Below are 25,459 nucleotides of genomic sequence, written 5' to 3'. Positions count from 1 at the left end.
CTGCCTGACTGCTTTCAGTGAATAGATTAGAGTAGTGCTGGAAAAGCACAGCAGTTCAGGCAGCATCCGAGGAACAGTAAAATTGACATTTTGGGCAAAAGCCCTTCATCAGGAATACAGGCAGAGTGCCTGAAGGGTGGAAAGATAAATGAGAGGAGAGTGGGGCTGGGGAGAAAGTAGCATAGAGTACAGTAGGTGAGTGGGAGAGGGGATGAAGGTGATAGGTCAGGGAGGAGGGTGGAGTGGATAGGTGGAAAGGTAAAACAAGTCATGGGGACAGTGCTGAGCTGGGGTGAGGTGGGGGAAGGGGAAATAAGGAAACTGTTGAAGTCCACATTGATGCCCTGGGGTCGAAGTGTTCCGAGGCGGAAGATGAGGCATTTTTCCTCCAGGCGTCGGGTGTTGAGGGAACGGTGGTGAAGGAGGCCCAGGACCTCCATGTCCTCGGCTGAGTGGAAGGTGGAGTTGAAATGTTGGGCCACAGAGCGGTGTGGTTGATTGGTGCAGGTGTCCCGAAGATGTTCCCTAAAGCGCTCTGCTAGGAAGCGTCAAGTCTCCCCAGTGTAGAGGAGACCGCATCAGGAGCAATGGATACAATAAATGATATTGGTGAATGTGCAGGTAAAACATTGATGGATGTGCAAGGCTCCTTTGGGGCCTTGGATGGAGGTGAGGGAGGAAGTGTGGGCACAGGTTTTGCAATTCCTGCAGTGGCAGGGGAAGGTGCCAGGATGGGAGGGTGGGTTGTGGACCTGACCAGGTGGTCGTGAAGGGAACGGTCTTTGCGGAAGTTGGAAAGGGGTGGGGAGGTAAATATATCCCTGGTGGTGGGGTCCGTTTGGAGGTGACAGAAATGTCGGCGGATGATTTGGTTTATGTGAAGGTTGGTAGGGTGGAAGGTGAGCACCAGGGTCATTCTGTCCTTGTTACGGTTGGAGGGGTGGGTCTGAGGGCGGAGGTGCGGGATGTGGACGAGATCCGTTGGAGGGCATCTTTAACCATGTGGGAAGGAAAATTGTGGTCTCTAAAGAAGGAGGCCATCTGGTGTGTTCTGTCGTGGAACTGGTCCTCCTGGGAGCAGATACGGCGGAGGAATTGGGACTAGGGGATGGCATTTTTGCAGGAGGTAGAGTGGGAAGGGGTGTAGTCCAGTTAGCTGTGGGAGTCAGTGGTTTTGTAAAAAATGTCAGTGTCAAGTCAGTCGTTATTAATGGAGATGGAGAGGTTCAGGAAGGGGAGGGAGGTGTCAGAGATGGTCCAGGTAAATTTAAGGTCAGGGTGGATTGTATTGGTGAAGTTGATGAATTGTTCAATCTCCTCGCGGGAGCACGAGGTGGCGCCAATGCAGTCATCAATGTAGCGGAGGAAGAGGTGGAGAGTGGTGCCGGTGTAAATACGGAAGATGGGCTGTTCCACGTAGCCAACAAAGAGACAGGCATAGCTCGTGCCCATGGCTACCCCTTTGGTCTGGAAGAAGTGGGAGGATTTGAAGGAGAAATTGTTAAGGGTGAGGACCAGTTCGGCCAAACAAATGAGTGTGTCGGTGCAAGGGTACTTCAGTGAATAGCCAGACCAATCCAAACCAGAGAAAAGCTGAACCGGAAGACCTGGCCACTCCCCTTTCATCGTACAAGTGTTTTTTCTAAAACTTAAAAGTCTTTGTCTGAGGCAGTATCTGTTAGCTATAATTAAATTGCCTCTAAAACCCGTCCAAACCCAGACTTTTCAGAGTCTGTGTCTTTTACAACCTCTCTGAAAAAAAAACTACGGACACCATAACCTTGTTAAAGGAACATCATCATCAGAAGTTGGATACAAAACTTCGAGCTGAAAGGATCAAAGTATGGGGGGAAAGCAGGAACAGGATATTGATTGGATGATCAGCCATGATCATAATAAATGGTGGAGCAGGCTCAAAGGCCAAATGACATTTTCTATGTTTGTTCGTTTCAAAGTATTTTATTGAAAAGCCTCCAAGTACCTATAATCTCAGGCCACTGGATTCCAGAAGACCTAGCTTGAGGTAACTGAAGCAGCTTTGATTTTCAGTCCTTAGCTGATGTCATTGTAGCACTAAAATTGTGTTAGTTCAGATGCGGCTCAAGGGATAACACTCTTGCCTGTTGGTCAGCCTGTGACTTAGAACATGGGATTTAAGCTCCAACATACCCAGTGTACCATGGGTGGCAAGGTAGCTGAATAGTTAGCACTGCTGCCACACATGGCCAGGGACCTGGGTTCAATTCTGGCCTCAGGTAATTTTCTGTATGGAGTTTCTACATTCTCTCTGTGACTGCGTGGGTTTCCTCTGGGTTTTCCAGTTTGCTCCCACATTCCAAAAGATGTGCAGGTCGGTGAACTGGTCATGCTAAATTGCCCATAATGTTAGGTGCAAGGGTAAATGAGTCTGGGTGGGTTATTCTTCAGAGGATCAGTGTGAACTTGTTGGACCGGAGGGCCTGTTTCCACACTGTAGGGAATCTAATCTAAATTACCAAGGGAGTGCTGCTCTGGTGGAAGAACTGCCTTTTATAAATGGACTTATTAAGCTAGAACCCTGTACACTATTCCAGCAAGAAAAGGGGAGTTCTTCCCAATGTCTTGAATTATCATTTATCCCAGAACATCATTATAACAGGTTTTAAGGTCAGAATCTCACTGAAGTTGTTATTATTTCTGCTGTGCCTAAGTTATCTAATTTGGTTCCTATATTAAAGCAAGAAATACATTTTAGAAGCTATTATTTGGCTGTCCCTCAATTCTAGAATGATATCTCATCAAGGTCATGATTTTTTGCCATGTATCTTCATGTAAGTGAATGAGCCAATTCATGACACAGATCTTTTGTGATGAACATGTGATGGACACAGAGAGCGTGTGTTCTAGTTCTGGATCAGTGCGGATTTGTTTCCTTTTCTTTCCTTCTCTGCCTCATCATGTGTCTCAAAGTGTGAATCAGTTTAATGGATAAGCTGCTGCTACTGTTCTCAACAATTCATCACAAACTCCCCTGAGATTCAGATCAATCCCACCACATTTATAAGAGAGCTCCAGAATGTGTTTGAAATTATTTCTTTATCCTCCCTGGGACATTAAGTCTTTGAGAGTTGAGAAATTGGGACTTGACAGGGGTGACCATTTTCAGACATTTGGACATGTTCAGTCTGCATTATTTTGAAGTTGTGAAAGGAGTTATAGAAAAGCAGGCTTTTTTTATAAAATAAGAGTTTAATCTGTTTGCAGTAGCAGTAGTATTTTCAAATCCTTCTTAGCAGGCTAGCAAACGTGGCCTGGGTCTTGTCCTAATGGGGAGAATTTGGCAATTGTAAATGACCCATTAGTACTGTTTACACCAGTCCAGTCCTCCCCATTAGAATGTTATCTCAGCTGTCCAGACAGAAAGGACACAAGCCTCTAACCTTCACGTTTTCTCAAATTAATTCTTACTCTTGTATTCCTGAATTATCCAGTAGAGGACACTCATTAGCTACGTTAAGGAGGTTGACGACTTGATAATTAATGAAGAGATACATGACTTAAAGTGAACCCAACCTTATGCCCAGGGGACCAGACTGCATGAAACAAGAAAAAACCAAAAGAATCATTTGTTCCACTTCTCTGTCCCCACCTTCACTATCTGTTATCAACACTGATTCTACAGCTTCTGGTATCTACATTGTCCTCAGCTCTAAATTAATTACCAGGCACTGTCCTGATCTGTACTTTGATGTTAAGTGACAGAGTTGGTTATTCAACATGGTTTCAGACTTCTATTAACATACATCTCCAGAAAGTCTAACATTTGATTAAAATAAAACAAAAATAATGAAATATAAACACATAAGCAAAATACTGCAGATGCTGGAAATCTGAAATAAAAACAGAATACCAGTGTGATAAGGCAGTATCTGTGGGGAGTTCGGGACTAGGGCGCCATAAATGTAATAAGTCCAATAAGGAACTTGGCAGATACTTCTTTACTCAGAGTTATTATAGTATGTAATTTGTTTCAACATGGAATAACTGAGACAATAGCCAAGATCTGTTTAAGGTGAAACCAGAAAAAAGAAATGAGTGAGAAAATAGAGGTGTTGATTTGCTAGAGAGTGAGAGGAAGTTTGTGTGGAGCATAAACACTAGCACAGAGCAGTTGGGTCAAATAGCATGTTTCCGTGATGCACATTTTGTGTATTCCACTTTGTACTTCTAACTATGAGCAGTAAGTAACTCTGTACAGGGAGGAGATCCTCAAATGCTCCCTTGTCTCTGTAGTGTTGACATTGGGTGAATATGATGGACAGACACCATAGACAGTTGAATGCCAAATAGCAATGATGAAATATTAAGACCTTAATCTACTCCTCAGCCAGGTTCCTTTTGGCCTGATATGAACGTTTAACATAAAGAAAAGCTGGCAATTAGCTCACTACAGGACAAGAGTTGCCAAGGATAAGCAAAAAAGACTTAGTTGCTTGAACAAGGAGTCTCCACTTGTCCTAATGGGGAGAATTTGGCAATTGTAAATGACCCACTTTGGAATTCAACATGAATATTGACAGATTTGTAATGAGCACAAATCAGTATCTTTACTTTATGCCCCAGTGCTTACAGTGGATGCTGGAGGTGAATGGAAAATTTCAAGGCCGATCAATAGATTTTTGTTGGGTAAAGGTATCAAGGCATGTGGAACAAAGGTGTATAAATAAATTTGTGGTATTTGTCAGCTGTCATCTAATAGAATAGAATAGGCTTGAGGGACTAAAAGGCCTCTTGGTTCCTACATACAGGCAGTGTGTTGGTATCATGTACTCCCATGTCCTTTAAAGTCCCTAATGATATCTGAAAGACAGACTCCCAAAAAAGCAAAATACTGTCTCTCCATGATATCTGGCACAGTGATCAATACATACCAGTTCCAGATTTCTAAAGGATTTTATTTTTAGCCTAATTGCTATCTGCAGTCATACACAAGTATAAAGCTATAGAGATTAACCTGACCATATAAAGGCATAATTAAAACATCTGCATCCACTTTAAAAATAAAACTAAAAATCAGGCTTGAAGAATTTGTGGAGCTTTTAAGTTTGGATTTGGTAATTGCTCATGTACATTACTGTAAAAAGCTTTCGTTTAAGCAGTGTGTGAAGGTACTTTCACAAACATTTCTTTGGCGGCAGGAGTGACTCATATTCATGTGTTACTGAAACTAATTAGCAGTTATTAAATTACTGAGACATACTGGGGTGGGGAGGGGGATAACGCTTTCAGTTGCTATGGTAACTACATGGTGCTGGCTTCTGAAAACTCTTAATTAAAGGTTAATTTGCAGATGATAGCTCTGAAGATTAATGCTGTGACAGAACTCATTGTTTGAACTCCCACTCCTAAGAATTAAGTGGGAAGAGGAAGACAATATATTCTTTATATTTTTGTTACTTATTTTTCCACCCCTCCAACTTAATAAATCCTCAATAAACGTGAAATGGCCATTCCAGGCTTTCATGGGAGGTTAGAAATCACAATGAAATATTCTGCATTAGGACCAGCCTTATACATTTTGCTGTAACTGAATTGCCAAGGAATTTATTTTTTATTCCTCAGCTGGTCTGCAGGGAGCTGTGAACATCGACATCTGGTTGCCGTGACAAGCAATTGATAGTGAAACATGCGTACACAAATGTTCTCGTGTGACTGTCGATGGGTGTGGGAGTTGGCAGAAGAAAGGGTGATATTTAACTTTTTTTAAATAGTGAAAAGAGAGGTATCACAAAGCAAAACCAAGAAATGAATGACAAAATAAGAGCTACTGATTAATGGAATCCATTACGTTTCAATGCTTGGGCTTATGTAAACCTGAATTATATTGGAGAGTGATTTTAAAGAAAATATTTGGTATCTATTTGCACGTCTTACACAAAGCACACATTCTCTTTAAATCATCAATTGGTGACACTGCAAAACGTGTGGAATCAGTGATTCACCAAATCAGAAACAGAGTTGTTATGGTATTGATGGAAGTTGTTCATCCCATTGTGTCTGCACCAGCTCTGCAAATGAATATCATGACTTCGTACCATTCTTCCATCCTTTGCTATAACCCTGCACATTGTTTCTATTTAAGTAATCTTCTACTGCTCCTTTGAACTGCTCAATTAAACCTGCTTCCACCATACTTCCATGCAGTACATTCCCAAACCTTAATCACTTGGAGTGTGAAAATGCTTCTTCTCGCATTGCATTTATTTATTTTGCAAATCACTTTAAATCTGTGCCCCTGGTTCTCTATCTTTTAATGAGAGGGAACAATTTCTCCCTATCAGGTCTGTCCAGTCCCCTCATGATTTTGAGAACATTTTATCAGATTTCCTCATAACCTCCTTTTTCAAAAAAATAATCCTGACTTAGAGAGTAATAGAGGTCTACAAAATAGAAATAGGCCCTTTGTCCCATTGAATCTGCATTATTGAAAAACGTTAAGAATCACACAACACCAGACTATAGCCCAACAGGTTTAATTGGAAGTGCTAGCTTTCGGAGCATCGCTTCTTCATCAGATGGAACCAACCGCCTGATGAAGGAGCAGTGCTCCGATAGCTAGCACTTCCAATTAAACCTGTTGGAGTGTAACTTGGTGTTATGTGATTTTTAACTTTGTTCACCCCAGTCCAACACCGGCATCTCCAAATCATTGAAGAACAACCATCTAACTATTCTAATCTCATTTTAATGTACTTGGCCCATGGCCTTGTATGCCTTGGTTTCCCAAGTACGCATCTAAATATTTCTTAAATGTTTTGAAGGTTTCTATCTTTACCACCCAGATGGGCAGTGAGTTCCAGATTCCCACCACCCTTTGGGTTTTTCCTCACATTCCTTTAAACTTTATGCCCCTAATAATAAATCTATGACCCTGGTCATAGATCCCTCCATCAGGGGAAATGTTTCTTCCTATCCATGATATCTATGTCCCTCATCATTTTATACATCTCAATCTCCTCCGATCTAGCAAATCAAATCCAGCCTGTCGAATCTTTCGTCATAACTGAAACTCTCCACCCCAGGTAACATCCTGTTAAATCACCTCTCCACCTTCTCCAGTGCATTCACATTCCTCATACAATGTGGATTCCAAAACTGTACACAATACTATAGTTATGGCCTAACCAATGTTTTACACAGTTCCAGCATAACATCCCCGTTCTTAAAATTCTCTGCCTTAACTAATAAAGGCAAGTATACCATATGCCACCATAACCACTTCATCCACAAGTCCTGATGCCGTAAGGGACTAGTGTATGCACACCAAGGTCTCTCTGAACTTCAGTGATTCCCAGGATCTTACCAGTCATCACATATTCCTTTGCATTATTTGCCTTGCCCAAGTGAATCACTTCATATTTATCTGGATTAAATTCCATTTGCTACTGACTAGATTGTCTCTATCCTCTTATAGTCTGGGGCTATCTTCCACACTACTTTCCACTCCACCAGTTTTTGTATTGTCTGCAACTGTACTGATCAACTTTCCTATATTCAAGTCTAAATCATAATATAAACCACAAAGAGCAAGGTCCAACACTGACCTCTGTGGGACCCTGCTAGACACAGACTTCCAGTAGGGAAAGCACTCCTCAATTTTCACAGCCTGCTTCTTGCATTCAGCCAATTGTGGATCCAATTTACCAATTTGTTTTTGGATTCCATGGGCTCTTATTATTAATATGGGACCTTCTCAAAAGCCTTGCTGAAATCTAAAGAGACTACATCAAAAGCATTGTCCTCATCTACACACCTGGTCAATCAAGTTGGTCAGATCTGACCTTCCTTTAATAAAATCATGCTGACTGTTTTTGATTAATCTTTGTCTCTCCAAATGCAGGTTATTTCTGTCTCTCTCCAATAATTTGTCTACCACGTAGAATAGACTGACTGGCCTGTAATTTCCTGGTTTATTTCTTGTCCCTTTTTGAATAATGGTACCACATTCTCCAATCTATCTTCATAAATGACTTTTCTCTTCCCTGGAATTATTCTTGCAAACCTTTTCTGTACTGTCTCCATTGTTTTCACACAATTGTGGCACCCGTAATTAGACACAATGCTGCAGCATGTAATGTATACAAGATCAGCATAGCCTCCCAGCTCTTGTACTCTATGCCCCTATTAATAAAACCTGGAACGCTTTATTACCAACACCGTCCACCTGTGTCCATTTTAATGACTTGTATGTATATACACCCAAGTCCCTCTGCTCCTGTACCTCCTTTAGGGTCGTACTCTTTATTTCATACAGTCTCCTTATGTGCTTTCTACCAAAATGTATCAACTTAACTTCTCCACATTGAATATATTCTGCCAACTTCACAAATTTGTAATGTCCTTTTGAAGTTCTACACTGTCCCCTTCACAGTTCACAACATTTCCAAAGTATTGAACACAAAGTTAACTAACAATTGCTTGTAGATCTGAATTTATTATGAATTGATTCATTATCCTCAGTTTAGTTTGAGATAATTTGCAGTTTACTCAATACAACTGCGTTATGTACAATACAAATCAGAACTTATCTAACCAAGCAAATCCTGCTCATAATAAATTCCATGTTGAACCGTTCGTGCAGACGTGGTTCATCCCATGAAGAACTGTTTGCAGATGCTATATATCTTATCTGTCATAAGCTTAGCCTAAATTTAGAGTTAGACGTAGATTCCAGCAGTATTTATAGCATTTCCACTAACACTGGTCCATCCTGTGTAAATGCTCTGCTCTAACCTTTTCCTGTTTTATACATCAATATCTATTTGATGAATTAGGCTGAAGAAAACTTTGAAATTTACAAACCTAAATATCACCTTTCATGATTGAACCCTTACCATGTTGAGAAACCTAAATCCCAATGGGGAGAACTCCTCTTTTGGTTTAAATCAATTTGCTCAAATATGTTATGATACATTTCTGGAACAGGTGGGACTTTAGCTCAGATCTACTGGCCTACAAGAACCCAAAGAACGTTGCTCTCTCTTTTTAAAATAATGTATTATTTACAATTTTTAATGTAAATATTTTTAATCAACCTGATCAGGCAGATTAAGATACAATTCTGGAGGAGATGGGATTTGAACCTGGACCCACTGGCCCAGAGGTAGGGACATCACCACTGTGCCACAAGAACTCTTAGAACTCAGTTCACCCACCACTAAATCACCCAATGAACTAATTAAACATAAATTACAAGTGCTGCCTACTGGGGCAGTAACAATAACAAAAGTCAAGGAAGGATAGGAAAGGAGGTTGAGACTAAATAAAGATGGAGTTGGTAGAAAGAAAATAATGCATTCCAACCCGTCTGGAATCCAAGTCTCTCATAAACCTCAATGCTCCATCTCCAGTGACAAAGGGGCACAAACATAGCTACAGGAGAGGTAGGCAGTTGGAAATTTATGACCCAACCCACCCTCCCTCCATGGCTTGTTGCATGGACTTACTGTCAAATGTTTACAACACTAAAAAGACACCGAGAAGGGTACATGAATAGAAAGAGTTTACAGGGATATAGGCCAAATGCTGGCAAATGGGACTAGATCAGTTTAGGATGTCTAGTTAGCATTGATGAGTTGGAATGAGGGATCTGATTTTGTGCTGTATAACTGTATGATGCTATGATGCTAAGTTTCTACAGATTGACTAGCCTCTGAGTGAAGAAATGTGTCATCGTCTTAGTCCTAAAAGTCCTCGCCTATAATCTGAGACGAGACCCTGGTTTTGGGCTCTCCAACAGTGGGATCAGTTGTTTGTACTATGCATCTACTCTGTCCGACACAGTTTAGATTTGATGCAATTCAATCAGATCCCTTCTCATCCTTCCAAATCCTAATGAATACAGGCCCATTGAAACTAATATTTCCTCCTACGACTACATACCTATATGTTTCTTAAAATATTAGCTATTGCCTATCTATTCCCAACCCTTTTAGTTTATATTCCCCAGTCCATCATTGCCAATTCATGTCTTATACCCTCATAGTTCCCTTTTATTTAGATTCGAGATCATAATTTTGGATTCAACTTCTTCATCTCTGTCATTTGAACAGTTCTATTATCATATTGTCATCCTGCACCAACAAACCCGACACAAGACAGTTATTAATTAATCCTTCCTTGTTTATTTGATAAGGTGTCACTTAAAAGGTATTTGCAGAAGTTAAGAGCTTACAGTATTTGGGATAATATATCAGTGTAGATTGAGAGATGGTTAACACTTAAAATACAGAGAATATGATAAATGAGTGTTTTTCAGGTTGGAAATTTATAACTAGCAGAGTGCTACAAGGAACAGTCCTAGGGCCTCAATTATTTATAATCCTGTATTAATGCCTTGGAGGAGGAGTGTAATATTCCCAGATTAGCTGACACTACAATATAGGTGCAAGGGCATGTTGTGTTGAGGATGTTAAGGAATCTGCAAGGGGCTATAGACAAACGAGTAGCAAAAACTTGGCAGATAGAGTTTAGTTAAGGGAAGTATGAGGAAGAATCACTTTGTTAGGAATAATCAAAAAGCACGCTAGAGAGAGACTCCAAAAATGTGCAGTGCAGAGGGATTTGGTGTTCATGTGCATGAAACAAAATGTTAATATGGAGGTGTAGCAAGTAATTAAGAAGACAAATACAATTTTGGCCTTTGTTGCTACAAGGTTGGAGTTTAAAAACAGGAAGGTCTTGTCACAATTGGACAAGATGTTGGTAAGATGTAACTTGGAGTACTATGTACAGGTTTGGTCTATTTGTTTAAAAAAGGATAAACTGGCATTGGACGCTTTTCAAAAGATTCACTCAGCTGATTCCTGGGCTGAAGGGGTTAATTTTTTAAGAATGGCTAAACAGATTTTTTTTACAATTAATTCATGGGATATGGTCATTGCTGAAGAGAAAGTGATGACTGCAGATGCTGGAGATCAGAGCTGAAAACGTGTTGCTGGAAAAGCGCAGCAGGTCAGGCAGCATCCAAAGATTTTTTCCTGAAGAAGGGCTCATGCCCGAAACGTCGATTCTCCTGCTCTTTGGATGCTGCCTGACCTGCTGCGCTTTTCCAGCAACACATTTTCAGATATGGTCATTGCTGTCTAGATCAGCATTTATTGTCCATTCCTAACTATCCAGAGGGAAGTTAAGAGTCAACCACATTGCTGTGGTATGGAGTCACATGTAGGCCAGACCAAGTATTTTTTACCCTGACAATTGACAACAGTTTCATCGTCATCATTGGACCCTTAATTCCAGATTTTAGTGAACGGTCTACCTCTTCTCTTGGCTCACAATGGGCTGAACGGGCTGGAGTGGCAATCTGCATGAGATTTTCACTGGGAGATCTGGTCCAATATTTCAAAGAGTAAGGGAGCGATTCACCATGAGCTGGCCAAAATCTGTTCCCCAATCAACCACATCAAAACATGTTTACCGAGTCATTATCACATTAGTATTATTGGATCCTCCTGTGCGTACATTACCTGTCCCATTTTGCTACATTGCAACAGTGAAAAGATTACCTGTACACATCTTTGAGATAACCCAAGACCATAAATCTGGGTTATTTTCCATTTTAAATGAAAAATGGTGTAAAATAAAAGAGCACTATCTTTCAGGGTATCCAGAGGCACAGTCCATTCTGACAGTTAATATTTCAAGTCCAAACGACTCTTCTTTGGAACTGGAACAAGACTCACTTCCATGCCTATCCATTTACTCTAGCTGAGGTTACTAGAAGCCAATTGAATGACAACCTTTATAAAAAATTGCCTCACCTTGTTATTTCACCCTCCCACTTGCAAAGTATCTTATTCGCTACATCTCCAGTCACATCCCAAACCTTTCCCATACTCTAGCTTCACAACCTGCCACTCATGCAAAGCATCTTGTTCTGCTTCACTATCTTGAAGGTGCTATATGTTGCAGTTTCTGGTTGTTTGTGAATTTGTAGAGACAGGTTTTGAAGTTTTAGAAAATTAATACAGTCTGAAATAGAAACAGAAAATACTGGAAATACACAGCAGATCATTTTTTGGAGAGGGAAACATAGTTAGCATCTTAGGTTGATGACTTTCCATGAGAAGATCATTAAGCAAATGTTGAAGATGTAACATTTTTTAAGAAAGTACAAATAGAGGGGAGAGGAAGTAAAAATTAAAAGGAAAGGTCTGTGATGGGATGGAAGGCACAAGGGAGTTAGCGATAAAAAGGGTGGTAAGATAAGGCAAATGTTGATGGTAATGGGACAAATAAGAGACAGATTTAGAGAAAATCCATTAAGTAATTCATTTTCCACACACAAACATATGAGTGAGAGCAGGGGTAAGGCCACCTGGCTTCTTGAGTCTCCTTGATAACTCAATAACATCTGCTGAGATTGTAATTTGAATTCCACATTCCTACCTACCTCTGATAACCTTTCAACTGCTTGCTTGCTAAGAATATATTGAGTTCTACCTTTAAAATATTCAAGGACTTGCTTCCACCCTTTTGAGGAAGGGTGTTCCAAAGACTCATGACCTTCTGAGAAAAAAAAGTTCATCCCATCTCTGCCTTAAATAGGGACCACTAGTTTTTAAAGAGAGGCCCTTCATTTAGATTGTCTTATGGAAGAAACATCCTTTCCACACCCATACTTTCAAGACCTTTCAGAATATAGTATGTTTTAATCAAGTCACTTCTTACTTTTATGCATTCCAATGGATACATGTCTAGCCTGTCCAACCTTCCTTATAAGACAACCTGTCCATTACTTGGCATTGGTCTCTGAACTGCTTCCATTACATTTACACTCCTCATTAAATAAGGAGACCAATACTGTATGCAGTACTTCAGATGTCTCACTAATGCCCTGCATAACTAAAGCATAACTCACTACTTCTGTATGCAGTTCCCCTCACAATAATTTATTACATTGTATTAGTTTTCTCAACTACTTGCTGTACCTGCGTGCAAGCCTTTTGGACATCCAGATCCTTCCGCATCTCAGATAATATCATCTTTCGTATTGTTCTTGTCAAAATAGACAATTGCGCATTTTCTCACATCATAAGCCATTTGCCAGATCTAAAGCCATCCATTAACCTATTTATATCCCTTTGGAGCCTTCTATATCCTCCTGAAGAAAGATGTAAATTTTGCTTCATAATAATCAAACAATAGTTAATTGAAAAATTAAAGCAGAGTGAGCCTGCCACCCGAAAGTGGGCTCACCCTAGACATTTACACTAAGGTGTAGCAAACCTGCCCTAAATATGTAATCAAGCCCTTCTATGATGCTATGTGCAGTGAGTTAGTCCTCTACAGCTGCAATGTCAACAAACACAGCCTTATTTTTGACCTGTGACATGTTCATGAAAGGAACAGAAAAAAGATCTGCCTTTGAAAATTAGAACTGTCACTTTTCAAGAGAATGGGATTAAGCAACTACTTTATCTGCCTTACATGCAATACAGAGATTAAGATTTTAAAAGGCTACAGCATAGATTTAGTTTGTGATTATGCAATGAAACTAAAAATATCTGTAGACAAAAATTAGACAAAAACTGCATAATTGTTTCCTGGTGACAGGAGCTATTAGGATAGAATGCATTTAGGACAGCCAACATATTAACATCCCGGTACAGTTTTGTATTTTGCACGTAATTCTGAGTAATTTTTACCCCAACATTGAAAAGAATAATGTGTGCAACCAATAAAAATACTGGAATATATGAACAAGAGCAGGCCATTCAGCCCTTCCAACCTGATTTGCCATTCAGTTTGATCCCAGTTGATTTATATCTCTGCTTAATTTATCTTTGTTCTATATCCCCTTGGCATACTTATGTAACAAAAATCTATTAAAGTACGTCTTAAAAATTTAAACTAACCCCTAGCATCTACAGCTTTTTGAAAAAGTGCTGAAGTTGTTTGAAGAAGTGCTGCTTCCTGATTTCAAAGCAAAGTGTTCTGGTTCTAATTTTAAGATTATGCATCCATGTTTTGGATTTCCTCCACGAGAGGAAATAGTTTGTCCCTATTTACCTTTATTGAGTCTTTTAATCATTTTAAAGAGTATATTTAGCTAACCCTTCAGTTTTCTAAAGTCGAGGGAATACAAACCAAGTGTATGCAACCTGTCGTAAATTAAGCTCTGATTATGTTGCAGAATGAGTTGCAAATAATCAACACTCAGTTAACTGTCTGAACTAGTTATATTATGGAAATTAGTTGAGAAGATCTACAACAAATAACCTTTAAGAAAGAGTAAGTTGGACATTGCTCCTATGCCTCCAGTTAGTTGATAGGGTGAAGTAGAATTAGAATTAGAACTAGAACATCACAGCGCAGTACAGGCCCTTCAGCCCTCTGTGTTGTTTTGTCCTGCGAAACCAATCTGAAGCCCATCCATCTTACACTATTCCTTTTCATCCATATGTCTATCCAATGACTACTTAAATGCCTTTAAAATTGATGAGTCTACTACTATTGCAGGCAGGCCATTCCATGCCCCCACTACTATCCTATATCTTCACCCTCAATTTAAAGCTATGGACCCCCCTTGTTCTAGCCATCACCATCAAAGGAAAAAGGCTCTCACTGTCCACCTTAGCTACCCCTGTGATCATTTTATATGTCTCAATTAAGTCATCTCTCAACCTTCTTCCCTCTCACAAATACAGCCTCAAGTTCCTCAACCTTTCCTCATAAGACCTCCTTCCATACAAGGCAACATCCCAGTAAGTTGTCACTGAACCCTTTCCAAAGCTTCCACATCCCTCCTATAATGCAGTGACTAGAACTGTATGGAATACTCCAAGTGCGGCTGCACCAGAATTTTGTATAGCTGCAGCATGACCTCATGACTGCAAAACTCAATCCATCTACTAATAAAAGCTAACACCATATGCCGCCTTAACAGCCCTATCAACGTGGGTGGTAACTTTCAGGGAATCTATGGACATGAACACAGAGATCTCTGTATTCATCTACACTGCCAGGAATCTTACCATTAGCCCAGGACTCTGCATTCATGTTACTCCTTTCAAAATGAATCACCTTACACTTTTTCATATTCAACTCCATTTGCCACCCTTTAGGCCAGCTCTGCAGATTATCTATGTCCCTCTGTAACCTGCAACATTGGCACTATCCACAACTCTACCAACCTTGGCATCATCCGCAAATTTACTAACCCATCTAGGTCATTTATAAAAATGACAAACAGCAGTGGCCCCAAAACAGATCCTTACGGTACACTACTAGTAACTGAACTCCAGAATGAACATTTCCCATCAACCATCACCCTCTGTCTCATTCAGTTAGCCAATTTCTGATCCAAACTGCTAAATGATTCTCAATCCCAGGTCTCTGTATTTTCTGCAATAGCCTACCGTGATGAACCTTATCAAATGCCTTGCTGAAATCCAAAAACACCACATCAACTGCATTACCCTCATCCACCTGTTTGGTCACCTTCTCAAAGCACTCAATAAAGTTTGTGAGGCACAACCTACTCTTCACAAAACCATGTTGACTATTCCTAATCAACTTATTCCTTTCCAGATGATTAGAAATCCTATCTCTTATAACCGTTTGCAACACTTCACCCATAACCAAAGTAAGGCTCACTGGTCTATAATTACCAGCACTGCCTCTACTCTCCTTCTTGAAGAAGGGGACAACATTTGCTGTCCTTCAGTCTTCTGGCTGTATTCCTGAAGACAATGATGACATAAAGATCAAAGCCAAAGGCTCTGCAATCTCGTCCCTGGCTTCTCAGAGAATCCTAGGATAAATCCCATCCAGAATTATCTATTTTCATATTTTCCAGAATTGCTAACAACACCTCCTTGTGAACCTCAATCTCATCTAGTCTAGTAGCCTGTATCTTAGTATTATCCTTGACAACATTGTCTTTTTCTCGTGTGAATATTGATGAAAAATATTCATTTAGCATTTTCTCTATCTCCTCTGATTCCACACACAACTTCCCACTGCGATCCTTGATCGGCCCTAATTTTACTCTAGTCATTCTTTTGTTCCTGACATACCTATAGAAAGCCTTAGGGTTTTCTTGATCCTATCCACCAATGAGTTTTCATGTTCCATCCTGGGTCTTAGTTCTCTCTTTAGGTGTTTCCTGGCTAACTTGTAACTCTCAAGCATTCTAACTGAGCCTTCACGTCTCATTCTAACATAAGCTTCCTTCCTCTTGACAAAAGCTTCAACTTCCTTAGTAAACCATGGCTCCCTCGCTCAACAACTTCCTCCCTGTCTGACAGGTACTTATCAAGAAAATTATAATCTTAACTATTTTTAAAATAAAACCACACAAGTTACAAAATGAGAGTAAGCTTTCTAAAAGAAACATATAATGAAATTCAAACCAAGCAGAAACTGAACAGTTTGGATATTACCTAAGAAATCACAATAGATAAGTGAATCTTACAGAATATTCTGTCATTGAAATTGAACAAGTACCAGATTTTCTCAATTTCTCTACGATTGTGCTCAATATTTTAATTTGATTCTATCAATTATCTTATTTAACCCTTGTCTTTTAATTGCCAAAATACTTCACTATTTAAAAAATGGTAAAAATGTAAATTCTCCATGTTGTCTTATTGTATTTTTAAATATCACATTTCAGTGTGGATACAGGGAGCACAAGGCAGTTTATGGAGTGCTGCAATGAATTTTAAATGGAAATCCTTCTTGTGTCAGTGATTATGATGCAATCTTGATAAATATTCTTTCTTTTCATGTCTAGCTGTGGGACTTGCTGCTCAAGCTTCAGTTTATTATGACCTACATTGCCCCTTGGCAGATCGCTTGGGGTTCAGCCTTCCATGCTTTTGCACATCCCTTTTCTGTACCTCGTATCCTTTTGAATCTGCTTAATTGAGTTGAAGTGTCTGGATGGATGCAAGATTATCTCAAAAAAACTGAATATCGGAAAAGGAGCTGTTTACATCAGTATTAAGCAAAACAATTCAGATAAAAATTGCTACCACTTTACTACTACCGGAAGGTGTTAAAATGTAGCTTGTAGCGGTTTTAAACTCTGTAACACTTCAACAGTAATCAATCTTAAAAAGTTGGTCAGAAACCAAACAGTGACTCAAACTTAGCTGAGAATTGATGGTGACATCAATGGCGCTTGCTTTTGTTAATGTGTGGGAAAACCCAGAAACCTGTGATGAGAAGAGGTTACATCATGAGATGAAAGTTGATTTTCGCAGCTTTTGCAAAACAAAAGCAAGTTCACCCTCAAATTCACCCTGAGTTTCATGAAATTGCTAATAATTACCTCCTATTTAAAAGCACTAGTACCTTTTTAATGAGCAGATTTATACTTCCGCAATGTCACTTGACCTCCCTGTATGGAATTGAACAGATTAAGTCATGACTTTTCTGCTAAATTGTTGTTTAGAAAGGATTCTAGATATCGGACATTGTAAATGCTTTTTCTTCCTTTTCTGTCTCTGTGCCTTTTCTCTTGGTCTCGATCCAATCTTCCTTTCCCTCTGTATATTTAATTCTGTATCTGATTTGATTTTAATACACCTCATGAATGAAGAGTACATGAAAATGTCTGATGTCATGAGATTCAAATTGCAGCAAATTCTAGGCTAATGATCTTCAGAATTTGACACAAAGCACTAAAAATAGCTGTCTAACTATGCTTTATTTACTGTGCTTAATTATGCTGTTCTGACAAGACTGCTGCTTTAAATGGCACGTGCATGTGTGCACACGTGAAACAAAAAGAAGGAAATCAAAACCATTTTATCTGAAATTCTGCAAAAGTATTTTCTGTTCAGGTTTGTATACAGAAATGATCCCGTGCTGTAAGAAAGAAACAGCTTACATTTCAGGATGATATCCAATGGTGATGATGTAATGGAGCTGGGAATCTTATCAGTGCTAGGGATTTAAAATGAATCTGGAGTTCTTCATAAAAATGAGTTTTACATCTGACAAAGAATTGTAGGGTTGTAGGATGCTGACAGCAACACTGAGTTTAGAACTCTGTGCCTAACTAAGTTTTTTTAATTTAAAAAATTACAACTTTTGTGCACTGGCTTGAGAGGAAATCATGACTGATAATGTTCTTAGAATTCTTCGAAAAAGTAAGATGCAAGGTAGATCAAATGTAGCCAGTAGATATAATATTTTTGGTTTTCCAAAAGGTGTTTGCTAAGGTACCCTACATAAGGCTACTTAATAAGATAAGTGTTGGATGTAGATTATTAATATTTATAGAGGATTTATTAACCAATAAAAGATACAAACTTTGGATAAAGGAGGTGCATTCTCATCCAGCAACTAGTGGTGTGCCACATGGCTGTGTGCTGGAGCTACAATTATTTAAATATACGTTAATGACTGGAATGATGGACATGCATGTACTATCACCAACTTGCAGATGCACAAAAATCGGTGGAAAGACAAACAGCTAAGATGACACAGGGAGCCTTCAGATGGATATAGACAGGTTAAGAATTTTGGCAAAACTCTGGCAGATAGAATATAATTTGGCAAAAGTGAGAGGTTATGCACTTTGATTTAAAAAAAAGAAGTACCTGAAAATTAACTAAATGGAGAGAGATTGCAGAAGGTTGCAGCACAGAGGGGTTTGGAGCTTCTTAAGCATGGATTGTAAAAAGCTAGCATTCAAATTACTTTGGTAATACAAGGCAACTTGGTAAGGCAAGGAAACCTACGTAGAGCAGAAGGTATTTGAGGAATTTTGCATTCATTACCTACACCCAGGTTGATCAGAAATAGGAGCAGGAATAGGCCCTTCTGTCTCTTGCGCCTCATCTACCATTCTAGTATACTATGGTTAATCTTTTACTTCAACATAATTTTCTTGCACAATCTCCATCTCCCTTGGTTAATTTAATATCTAGAAATCTATTGACCTTTGCCTTGAATATACTGAATGACTTATCATTCATGAGAAAACTCCATGGATTAACCACCTCCTGAAGAAATTCCTCCTTATCTCAGGCCTGAATGGCCTTTCTGAGACTGAGTTCATGTGTGTAAAGCATTGATTTCACCACAGACCTTTTACCTTCTTAATTCACATCAGTAGATCAATTCCATTCATTGTGGGCATTAGTTTTGTAATCACCTTTATAACAAAAAATATATAAAAGTTGATCCTTGTCGGTTTGGCTCCATACATAGCATTCTGCCCTCTGAGTCAAAGGGTTTTGATTGCCAATGCAGCACTGATCTTTCTCTAACTTGCAGTGGGGCGGCACAGTGGCACAGTGGTTAGCACTGCTCCCTCACAGCGCCAGGGACGTGGGTTCAATTCCCGCCTCAGGCGACTGACTGTGTGGAGTTTGCACGTTCTCCCCTTGTCTGCGTGGGTTTCCTCCGGGTGCTCCGGTTTCCTCCCACAGTCCAAAGATGTGCGGGTCAGGTGAATTGGCCATGCTAAATTGCCCGTAGTGTTAGGTAAGGGGTATATGTAGGGGTATGGGTGGGTTGCGCTTCGGCGGGTCGGTGTGGACTTGTTGGGCCGAAGGGCCTGTTTCCACACTGTAAGTAATCTAATCTAATCTAATGAAGGGCAGCTGCACTGCATAATGTTTTCTCAATACTACCATGCCCATTGTCGGAGGAACAGTATCTATGCATCCATCACTATTAGAGCAGCAATACTAATGAAGCACAGCAATACTGATGAAGCACTGCAATGCTGAAGGATTAGTATTGAGCATGCACTTCAGTGTCAGAGACTCAATGCTGAGGGAGCGCTCTGATGTCATAAATGGCAGTACTGAGACAGCATTGCACTGTGCACTGTGGAGTACTGAGAGTGTGCACTAGTGTCTGAGGGGCACTACTTCGATAGCACTGTAATGTCTGTGAGGCAGTACTGAAAAAACTCTTTCAGAAATTCCATTTTTATAAAGAGAAGTGAAATTGAGATCCTGCCTGGCTGTTCCATTACACTATATGAAGATGATTAGGGAGTTCCTACAATTGCTGCTGCAATCCAACACATTAAAATATGGTATATTTGATCATTCATCATACCATTTTACATTGGATCATGCTGTGTAATTGCCCTTCACAATCGTATACTTTAAAACACTAGGCTAACACAAATTAGGTTTAACATAAATGTGGATTCTTTTTTCCTAAAAAGAAATATTAATTAGCTTCAGTCATTTTTTTTTGGTTATAGTTGACCTAACTTATGCTAACATTGGGATGAGATATCTGTTAACACGATGACACAATTCCCAGTCCCGTGATAAATGTGCAATCACACTCCAGATGTCCTACATTATCACAGAGGCAAGTCAATCTTAAACTGCTGTGAGATTCTTAGCTAGGAGCCATGAGTATTTTTTCCAACCAGCATTTCTAAGTACACCAAAGCTTTGTTTATAGACTATTTAGAATTTTCTACCTTAAAGGAACACTAACCCAACTTTGTTAAAGAATGCAATGTTGTACATTTCAATGCAAAATTTTGCCATTATAAATCAAATCATTTTGCAAGGTACTGACAGCTAATATTGCTGGTCAATAAAGTATAGAATACTCTACAAATTAAAATAGGTTATGGCAGCAGAGACTTGATGGGTGATACTTTATAGAGAGTGGAAGAAAAGGGGCCTTAGCCGGAGATCATTGAACAGTCAGGTCAAGAGTTACAAAAGACATGGATGAGGAATTTGTGACTCGAGGCAGCTTGGAGGCAAGCAATGTTACAAAAATAGAAATGAACAATTTTGGCATTTGCCTACGACTTTAAAGTACAGGTCAGAATCAAATAGAATGTTGAGGCTGTGAACAGTCTTGTTCAACCTGATTCACTGACCAGGGAGAGAGATGTAGTCAACAGCAAAGAGATATAGTTTGTAGAAGGGATCAAAAATAATGGCTATGATTTTCCAATGCTTAATGGGAGGAAATTGTGACTCTCCAAATCTGGATGTTGGACAGTGTGATAAATCAGAGACAGTGAGGGACAAGGAGAGTTGGTGGAGAGGAATTTGATGCCTTTTTGAATTATATTACCGAGGATCAACACGTAAATGTGAAAAAGGGAGAGGGTTAAGGATAGAACCTTGGAGAACTTCATGGTGACAGACATAAAAGATCAATTGCTGGAGGAAAGAAACATTTACACAGCACTTTTCAGAACTTTGGAATAGCTCATGCTATTTTTGAAATATTATCACTATTGTAATGTAGGAAACACAGTGGTTAATTTGCACAAAGCAGTGCTCCACAAACAGCAATGTAATAAAGATTGGATAATCGGTTTTAGCAATAAGAACAAGTATTGACCAGATATGAGAACTCCCCTATTGCTTTTCAAAATAGTACTATGCGAAATCGTTCATTCACCTGAGAGGGGCCTTGGTTTAATGTGTTATTTAAAAGATAGCATCTCAATCATTGCAGCACTTCTTCAGTACTATTATTAATGATGTGTCCCTGAATTCTGTGCTCCATTAACTGAAGTGAAGCTTATGCACATAGCCTTCTAATTCTGAGGCAGGCTTGACTTGTTGTAGAAGCTATAACTTTGATTAGGGAAGTAAGAGTTTATAATATAAATCTATACAATAAAACACTCCGCCGGCTGACCTTTAAAAGCCCTTAAACTTTAAATTTGGGTCTAAGGTTTCACTAGTAGCCAGTCACTAGTATATCAATCAATGTGTCAGATCACCAGTGTCACGTTTAGTTAAATATCTACATCGCTTGCACAGGAACTATGAAATCATTTCCTTAACTGCATGACTTCAGATTCAGCTATGCTGTTCATTCAAGCTCTTGTATCGTCACTTTTTTCCACTCCTCTTGCTCCATTCCTTGGTAGTGCCATTTTCATGATGTCCTACGCTAGACCAGTAAAGTTCTGGGAGAGGAATTATAAGTAAGAAGATTTCATTTTGAAGATTGTTTGATTGCTTTGATCAGTTGCAGAAAGTGTCCTTCCTCTCTTCCCCCTTGTCATCATTTGGGCAACTTCACCCCTCACCCACTTCTCTGGTCAGGCTGCAAAGTTGGAATTAAGAGCAGTGAGATTGGCAGTGAAGACTACGAATGGACAATTAGTTTAAGACCATCTGAATTCTTTCATAAAATCCTACAGCACTGAAGGAAGCCACTTAGTCCATTGTATGTATGTCACCTGTTTGAAAAAACTGTCCAAATAAGATACCCCTACTCTTTCCTTTTGTTTAAATATTATCAAATTTTCTTTTAATAGTGACTATTGCATTTGGTTCTACCACACACTCAAGCAGTACATTACAGATCAACATAACCCACTGTGCAAAGAAATTCTGCCCATCTTCCCTCTCGTTCTTTTGCCAATGACCAATTTCTATGTGCCCAATTAATAGATTCACCTTCCCATCTGGATGCGTCACAGCATGATATAGCAACTGCTCTTCCCAAGACTGAAATAAGCTACAGAGAGTTGCACACACAGCCCAGTCCATCACATAAACCAGCCTCCCGTACATTGACTTCATCTACACTTTTTGCTGCATCAGAAAAGTGGCCAACATAATCGAAGACCCCACACATACTCTCTTCCACCTTCTCCTGTTGGGCAGAAGTTTATATATATGTACAAATAGATTCAATAACAGCTTCTTCCCTGCAGTTATCAGACTTTTGAATAGACAACTTTAATGTTAATGTTGATCTCTCTCTGCACCTTCTCAGCAGCTGTCTGCTCTGTTACCATGATGCACGAGTATAGTACGAGCTGTCTGTAAAGCATGTAAGACCACACTTTTCACTCTTCCTTAATACATGTGACAGTAATAAATCAAATGTTCTCTAGATTTCAACCCAAGGAAAATAATTTATCTTTATTTGCTCTATCATACACTCTCACTTTCCTAAAATATTACAATATATGTTGTGATTATGTTTGGTATGGTTGACATTGTAATTCCTCAATTACTTTAGAAATTTTAAAGGAAGATTTAACCCTTTCACTCTTGTGCAGACAGTAGGAAAATCTGTTTAAATTTAACATATTACATTGTATATCTCCAATGCATTACAACATGTAAAACCTATTAATCCCAGGTTCCGTTCTCAGTTTACATTGAGATGACTAACCTGAACCTAGATAATGACTGTGGGACTAGGTAATGACTTTGTGACTAAAGCTAGATGTGGGAAATTAATATTGGTTCCTGCTCCCAAATGCTTTTTTTTTCAGTGATTATTGAAGATGCACATATGTACACAATTCAGGAAAAAAATAAGTTTGGGTTTGACTGTGATAAATAGTATGCCAATTCTTGCTGTTGAACGTGAAGATTGAGTTCTGGATGTGACGTACTGCAGAAATGGCTATAGAAATCATCTCACGTCAAGTAGTCAACAACTGCAGGAGAGAAGGAGAAAACAAAAGTATGGGGAAACTGTCAGTGTGATAGCGACCAAATTTGAAATGTCAGTTAAAATTGTTTGATAATCCCCTCTTTGCCTGCGTTTTAATGACAAATAAAACTTGGAAATAAAGTTTGTGGTGAGCAATGCATCTATAAATTATTAATAATCTGCAAACACCTCTCTAAAACTTTAGCTTATACATTTCTGAGATCATGTATACAATGGGAACTCCATATGCAAACTGTCATGTTGTAATTGTACTCTCCTGCCAATGGAGACGGTGCAGCAGGTTCTAATTATAGCATTAAATGGTTTGATAGGAAGTTCCAATCATAGGTATGAAAGCAGAATTACAAATGAAAATGTGTAAAGGACAAAATATATGGTTTTAAAATATCCCTGAATTATGTCTCTTTGTATTGGTCCAGTTATTGTTGGAGCTGTCCCTCTTCGTCTGTACACTTAGTTATCACACTGTGGTCAATAAAATGTACAGTCAGCAGGTAATTTTCAAAGTTTATACAATTGTTTATGGCTTTTTTTCAGCACCAAACGGGTGGATCATTCAAATACGAGACTGGATTCACAGATAAACAGAAGTACTGGTAAGTAGAAAAAGATAGTACAACTGCAGTTAGCTTCCCTTGGCATTGTAGTGCAGACTTTGATATGATGGGTTTGGCTAGCCCCTAAAAATATAATCACAGCAAGAATGAAATGTTCCTGTGAATTCTGTGCTCCTTGAGGTGAGAGATGCTGTTTCAGAAAGTGTCAATCTTAACGCATTCTGAGATAAATTTCAGATAAAACTCTTTCTGTTCTCTTTCAATAATGAGTCTCAGCCCTAATTCAAAAGTGGCTACTTTCTGCATCATAGAATGATGTGGCTCTGAGGAGGCCATTCAGCCATTATGCAAATATTAATTCTTTGAGAGAGCTATCCAATTGTGTTTACATACCTCTCTTCGTCCATAGCCTTGCAGATTTGTTGAAAAGATTTTTTTTTAGTAAATTCCCCATTGAAAATTCTGTTGGATCTACTTCTATTACCCTTTCGAGCAATCAGTTCCAGGTCATGATAATCTGCTGTGTTGGATTTTCCTGCCAATTACTTTTAATATCTACCCGCTACTTAATGACCCTCCTGCCAGTTGGAAAGTTTCTTCCCACCTATTCTACCAAAACCTTTAATATTTCTGAATACCTCTACTAAATCTCCTCTTAACCTTTTTCCAAGGTAAAGGAAGCAAGCCCAGCATCTCCAGTTTCTCTACGCCACCTAGAAGTCCTGGTTCTGGCATTATACAACTCCTTTGCACCCTCCCCATCACCGTTACCATCCGTTCAAAAGTGTGATGCTTAAATTGAACACAAAGGTCCAACTGAGGCCAAACAGTGTTTTATAAGAATGTTTCCAATGTGACCTGTTTCACTTCCCACTCAAATTATCTTGTGGTCTTTGGATGTTGCCTCATTCCCCCCTCAGTTGAAGCAAAACACTCGGAGATAGAGTAGTTTTGCCTTCTTCATCTTTATTCCAAGCCCTGGAGGGAGGGAGAAGGATTCCCCCATGTGCACAAGGACATGGGTTCCTGGTCTTCTCTCTCAAACAGCAGTTTCTTAATGAATTATATCGTCATTTTACAGGGAAGAGCATCCAGATAAGGCAAATACAGATTGTAACGGTCACCCAATCAATCAGCCAGTGTCAATAGTAAAGATTAAGCCATCTGCTAATACACAATGAATGTTCTTAACCTTAGCTGGCTTCACATATGAATACTTTTCACCTTGTTAAACTGACATTACATACTAAATGCTTCCAATATTGTTAAATGGCTCTACGTAATGAATGCATTTCCACTTTGATAACCTGTTACCCTTGCCTCCAGCACCCCATTGTTAAATGCAAGTTCTTATCTGATCTGAGCCATGTTCAGCTGAACCTCTTGTTTCACAAAACTCAAAACTTACTCTTTTTCAACCTGCTTATACCTAATACACATTCTCCCAGAAAGACTTCCAGAATGTCACAATGTCACTC

The 25,459-nt window shown here is 39.3% G+C and overlaps 1 protein-coding gene across 1 annotated transcript in view; it reads left to right on the top strand.

The window, feature by feature from the left end:
• LOC132835855 (pecanex-like protein 1) overlaps positions 1 to 25,459 on the top strand; it is a 276,852-nt gene that overhangs the window by 183,693 nt on the left and 67,700 nt on the right. The window contains exons 23-25 of the mRNA XM_060854954.1: positions 16,781 to 16,889; positions 21,802 to 21,931; positions 23,962 to 24,020. Coding sequence (XP_060710937.1) covers positions 16,781 to 16,889; positions 21,802 to 21,931; positions 23,962 to 24,020 — 298 coding nt within the window. The remainder of the gene's footprint in view (positions 1 to 16,780; positions 16,890 to 21,801; positions 21,932 to 23,961; positions 24,021 to 25,459) is intronic.

This window comes from Hemiscyllium ocellatum, chromosome 3 (genome assembly GCF_020745735.1).
Source record: "Hemiscyllium ocellatum isolate sHemOce1 chromosome 3, sHemOce1.pat.X.cur, whole genome shotgun sequence".
Taxonomy (NCBI): domain Eukaryota; kingdom Metazoa; phylum Chordata; class Chondrichthyes; order Orectolobiformes; family Hemiscylliidae; genus Hemiscyllium; species Hemiscyllium ocellatum.
This window is presented reverse-complemented; position numbering and strand designations above follow the sequence as displayed.